At 46.4% G+C, this 6,199-nt stretch overlaps 1 protein-coding gene across 1 annotated transcript; it reads left to right on the top strand.

Moving 5' to 3' along the window:
* The first annotated feature begins 3,202 nt into the window (after positions 1 to 3,202).
* Positions 3,203 to 4,777, top strand: LOC141016261 (transmembrane protein 200C-like). The gene has a single exon (XM_073490521.1). The coding sequence runs from the start codon at positions 3,203 to 3,205 to the stop codon at positions 4,775 to 4,777; it is 1,575 nt and encodes a 524-aa protein (XP_073346622.1).
* Positions 4,778 to 6,199: the final 1,422 nt, after the last annotated feature.

The following is a 6,199-nucleotide window of genomic DNA, read 5'->3' as shown; positions in this document are numbered from 1 at the left end:
ATGCGTAAAGAAAATAAGGTGATGGGGGTGAGAATATAGCAATATTTAATCTATTTATCCAGCTAAACTTTTTTTCCTGCCGCTCTGATGTCGCCATTAAAGCCCGATTTATAACAAGTTGGTAACAGACTGGCACCGTGCGTCTGAATAAAGGTTTAATTATGAGAACGCAGCTCTGAGTTGTGGTGTTAGTTATGGGAGCATGGGCTTCGTCAGGCCGTGGAAGAGGTGTGGATGTTTGTCATCTGTCTGCACCTTTGTGAGCCCAGAAACACACTGTTAGGCTTTGTGTTGGAGGCAGAGATGCGTCGCCGGGGCTCTGGACATTTTCAACTCCCAAGTCCACAGCGGCTCGTATTTACATCACGGGGCTTTTCCAGCAGAAGGGAAACAGATGCGCCGTAATGTCAACAGTCGATTACTCATGCAACATTGCGCGAAAATATGCGCCCCCGCAGCCTGGACGGACCGAGCGCTAAAGCCGGCCTCCTCCTCCTCTTCCTCTTCCTCTTCCTCTTCCTCCTCCTTTTCCATCCCTGTCAGACGGGCAGCAACCGAGGACTTGGCAGCTTCCTACTCAGCACCGCAGACAGAGAAACAGTCGGTCCACACCCACTCCTGGTCCACGTTAGCTGTCCAAACATAAAGACAGGTCCGCCGCCTACGCGTTATCAGGTTTAGCGCAGGTTGACTCGGTCGCGCCCGGGAGGCATTCGAGTGGTTATTGGATGAGATACGCTGTGAAAAGTCGCTATAAACAGCAGCTGAGCGCCGGCGTGTTGTTTGCCGAGGCTCAGGTGCAGCACAGCTCCCTGTTCTACTTTCCGTGGGAACTGCGTGTAATAACTTGCCTCATAAAGGGATCTCCAGGCCCTTTAAATCATCATCATTCTGACTGTTAAAGGCTGTGAGAGCAACACCCAGAGCAACCTTTGGAAACGTCTTATTAACTGCTGCTCTGAAAGGAATTTGTGGAATAAGTTATTCATGAACCTAAGCCCTAAGTCATGCGCAATTAGGCGTGATTAGTCTAATTAAATATCTAGCTACCAGCACAATCAAGGAGGGAATGCTGGAGTCTTAACTAATCAGCCTTATCCTGCCATTATAATTCACCACATGTGGATGAAACTCATCAGCAGATGTGTGCAATCAGGAGAGGTGTTGGTTGCTCCATCGCCCTTTGGGCCTCAGCTTCTACTCCGGTGCTGTGTAATCAGAAAAACAAATGCAAACATCTCACTGTAAGTGTCAGAGGCGGTGTCTGTGTGTCGACAAATGCCTCAGATTTGCCTCTGTGGATGTGCTGTGTGTGATGGACGGGTGCTGTCATCTCGGAGCACAGCTGCGCCGGTTGATGGTGAAATGGATTTGGGTGGAAAGCAGGAGGGCAGAGTGTTTGGTAGGAGAGATTGGTGCGAGAGAGGAGAGGCAGGAAGGGAAAGGGAGTAAGGAGGCGAGAGTGAGGTGGAGAGAACATGCCTGCTGGCCTCCTGTCTGGACACATTACATTTTCATAGGCTGATATCGCACCGGCACAGCTGAATATAGATAAATAGCACTCCTTGTTCTCCCCTGTCAACTTGAGTATCTGTCTCTGTTTCGCTTACATCACTGTATTTATAGATCGGGCACCAGCAGATAGATGTCCGTCTGATGACTAATATCTGCCTTTTGTGCAAACAAACAGTGTATACTCTACCTGTAGTATAATCTCGGATACAAGGCCAAATGAACCCGCTAGTGGAAAAGAAAAAAAATGAGCTGTGGGGTCCAAGCAGTATTCTTACGTTGGAGTAATGAGGAAGTATTTCTCTACAACATTAAATATTCATGCTTAGAAGTAAAAAAAGAAACATCTTTAGATATTAAATCTCAACCAAACTGCTTCATCAGGACTGTGTGGGTGCTGTTTTATTAGACTTTGACAGACAACAACCCACTAACTGTCAGCAGATTTTGAATCCAGATGTTGCTAAACCCCGGTCCGTGCCTGGCGGTACGTGACATCACGTTTTTCCAGATAAATCCCACCCACTTCAAACCGGCAAGATGAGCACGGGGAAAAAAGAAGTACATAAATAATTTCTCATGTGAAATCAGCAAAAGTGTTGGCAGAAATCTGTGTGGTCATGTTGGAACCCATCGCTCATTTAAGAAGCTGGCTGAGAAAATCTATTTCAGGGCCTTTAAAGGTATCAAACTAGATTTTTGCACCTAAAAGAAACAGTTCAATCTAAAATACGTATTATTCCCCCTTACCTGTAGTGCTGTTTATCCATGTAGATTGTTTTTGTGTGAGTTGCCACATTTTGGAGATGGCACTCAGTTTGTGGTGCTCAGAAGTGCCCAGAAAATACATTTGGAGAACTCAACAGCAGTGTCTCTTTCCAGAAATCATGACTCAAGATAATCCACAGACCTTGTTGAGAGCAGTTTCATGTAGGAACTACTTTCTTGCCGAGAAGGTAACGCGCACCTAAATAAGAGCCTAGCTAACCAAGCTGACTAAGCCAGCTAATGTTACAGCTCAGCTGAGGAGGATGCTGTTACAAGAACGAGCCTTTTGTCTACGAGTAGATGCAAGCTTGCTTCTGCGCAGTGATACGGTAGAAAGAAAATAGTTCCAACAGAAAACTGCTCACAACAAGGTCTGTGGATTATCTTGAGTAACCAGGTCATGGTTTCTGGAAAGAGACATTGCTGTTGAGTTTTTCAAATGTATTAGGTGCTTTGAGCACCACAGGCAAGTGCCATCTACTTCCATCATAGACATCTCTACGACTGATACATCCAAAACTCGGCAACTCACACCAAAACAATCTGGATGGATAAATAGCACTACAGGTAAAAGTAAAATATGTATTTTAGATTTTGGGGTGACCTGTCTCCTGAAGGACATATCAGTAATATCATATTTAGTGGTGCATATCACCAAACAAATGTGAAATGAATCATAAAACAACAAATATAATGTCAGGGAGAACCTGCGGCCTTCGTGGTCCCTGATAATCCAGCCTTGTATGGATAATAAATCTGGATTACATGTGTAATCTCTCAGTGAAATGAACATATTTACTCTATGGCTGTTTCTAAATGTCTAAACCATCTGCTTATCGTGTGCAGCATCGAGTTAATGCTCTCTCTTCTCTACTTTGTGTCCTGCCAGGTTGAGTGACAAGCCTGCTGTCCAATCGCCGCCATGATAGCCACAGGTGGCCTGCTGCGCATGAACAGGCGCCAGGACTCCCTCCGTTCTAAGAACCGGGCGGAAAACAAAAGGAAACGGAAATCCAAGAAAAAGAAGAAGAACGACGTGGTGATAGTGAAGGGGAAGCTCAATCTGTGCTCCCCAGCTGGTTTTGTGGCTGGAGTTGGAGTTGTAGTTCTCATGGTGGGGATTACCATGGCTGTGCTGGGCTACTGGCCCAGCGAGAACCAGCTGCAGTACCAGGAGCGCCGCAGGACTGGAGCCTACCACCCCAACAGGATGAACTACTCCAAGAGCCAGGCTGTTTCTGCTAATTTAACCCGCGATAAGCCTCCCGCTGGCCAGACAAATGTATTCAACCAGAGCCATTCTAACAGCAGCACCCCCGGCCCCTCCCGTCACTGTGGCTTCCTGTGTGACTTCCTGGATAATTATCTGTACTCGGACAATCTGAAAGTCTTCGGACCGCTGGTGATGGGTATCGGCATTTTCCTCTTCATCTGTGCCAATGCAGTCCTCCATGAAAACAGAGACAAGAAGACCAAAATCATCAACCTTAGGGATATCTACTCCACAGTTATAGATCTCCACAGCATTCGGTCAAAGGAGTACTCACCTCTAAATGGTTTGGTGAACTACACTCAGTCGAAGAATGCGGAAGGTCCGTCGGGCTCATTTCCTGCAAGCGGGATGCTTACTCGTAGCTCCTGGCCCTCCACTGGACTCGGTTTCCAGGGCGAATTAGGCGCGGATGAGGTGTTCAGACGCCAATCGTTGGCCAGCAGGCCTCGGAGCTGGTCTAGAGATGTCCAGACCTTCACGGACACTGTCTACAGCATCTACAAAGACTACAGCAATAGCAGCGAGCAGGCCCCACAGCCCCGACAGTGGGAGACCACCTCCATCGTCACCTCCTCTGTGAACGCTTTTACCCTCCCTGTGATAAAACTGAACAACTGTGAGGTGGAGGAGTCCGAGAGAGCGGAGGCAGAGGGGCACTCAGAGGAGGAGGTCGTTATTGAGGCTACTACTGAAACCATTACCGAGGAAGGACAAGCCAGCGGCGGCCAGACTGATGAGATGGTCGCCAAGGAGAAGGACGCCTCAACGACAGATTCCCCTCCACCCCATCAGAGCCATGACAACATAACCACAGACACAGCTTACCAACAGGGGGCGCCGCAGCCTCAGCCTCAACTGCAGTGGACCCAGCTGTTTCCTCCATCACCTGTTGCGAGGGCGATGGGGTCACGGCTGTCGCTCAACTCCCTCACAGATCAGCCCAGATCTGCACGGCGCTGCAGCCTGTCTGTGACTGTGTGCCGTCAAGGCGACAGAGCCAGGCGCTTCAGCTGCCCTCGTCTGGAGCGCTCCAACAGTAAGGGCTACATCAAACTGACTGACCTGGGGGGCGAGTCCTTCGAAGCCCCCGACACAGACACTTCTTTAGTGGCGACTGAACAGGAGGTAGCAACAGACACAGCATCAGGAGCAGCAGCGGCGGCGGGAGACGAAGCTCAGGGAGAGGAGGATCTGGTGACGCCCAGCACCTCTGCAGAATCCTAGACTAATTTTTTTTTTTTTTGCTGATGAGCCTCTGAAAACTCTTCGATGTCTTGTTCTTTGCTTCGTATCTTCTTCTCTGATCGCTGATGTGAAGCCGGCCATGAGAGGTGCAGGAAACATGGAGAGTAAGCAGCTAAAGGACTATTGAAACATAGCCATGAACACTCAAGAGCAAGGCTCTTTATAAATACCACATCCACAGCTCAATATCAGATGTAATTTTTCTATTTTTTCAATGTAGCAAGAGCAATACTAAAGACTTGTAAGAAGATTTAGTAAAGATTTGTAAAAAACAGAAAAAAGAAAAGAAAATCTGATCTGATGAGTTTCGACTTTTCTTTTTGTATAACAGTAGAGCAAACATTGTAGCTTGTAGAATTGCCAAAACTGTCACTGAGAACTACCGTCTGACATGTTGTACTGTAGCATCAACATATGCCACAGTAAACTAAAATAGTCTAGAATTGTTTCTCTACATTGTTCTGTGAATACCACGTGAAAAGGTGAACTGAATTGAATCTCAGGTAGACGTTTGGTTTAGGATCGGGACCTTGAGGACAAGGTCTTCCCTCTGTGCACACTTGTTTATATGAAACATTCATGGTTGAATAAACTTGACTGTAACACCTCCCGTCGGGTCTAGTAGGTGTCCTTGTGTGGTCTTAGCTTAAATGCAGCCAATGCAAACTAGTGCTTTTGCTCTGAAGAATTAAGAAAGTTACATTAAAACGATGAAAAACAGCTGATTGATTAACCTGCAGATGCTATAGATTTTGTTTTCCTGCACTTTAGCAGCCCTTCTCATTAGTGTGAAGGACTGCAGTGGTATTGATGCCACATTATCTGTGCTAACTGAGCTGAGACCAGTAACCTATAAGTGACCTTTACAACAGTCTTTCGAGTGATTGGCTTCACTATTAAATAAGGAAGATCCGCAGAGTCTCTTCTGCCAATTCAGATGAGTGAAAAATTAAACAATAAGTTCATCCAAAAATGAAAATTCAGTCATTATCTACTTACCACCACACTGATGTGTAGTCCGCAAAACATTTCTGGAGCTCTGCAGCAAAACTGTGTTGCAGCTTTCTCATGAACAACTGAAGTAGCTGGGGAAAACAACCAAAAGATAAATAAAATGGCTCCTTACAGCTTGTCCGGCTTAATCCAAGTCTCCAGAAGGCCGGAAATCCCAAGTTGATTTGAGAAGACGTGATTTACACCCTCAATGGGCGGTCGAGCTTGTGCACCCAGTTCAGATGGCATATGTGCTAACATTTTTAGCTTAGCAGCTACAGTGAAGAGTTCTTCTTAAAAAGGGTGTAAATAACGTCTTTTCAAATCAATTTTGAATTTTACAGCTTCTAGAGACTTGGATTACATCGTACAAGCTGTATGGAGCCATTTTAAGTTTTATTTCAGTTG

This window comes from Pagrus major, chromosome 21 (assembly GCF_040436345.1).
Source record: "Pagrus major chromosome 21, Pma_NU_1.0".
NCBI lineage: Eukaryota > Metazoa > Chordata > Actinopteri > Spariformes > Sparidae > Pagrus > Pagrus major.
Note: the sequence above shows the minus strand (reverse complement) of the source record. Positions and strands in the feature narration are given on the sequence as shown.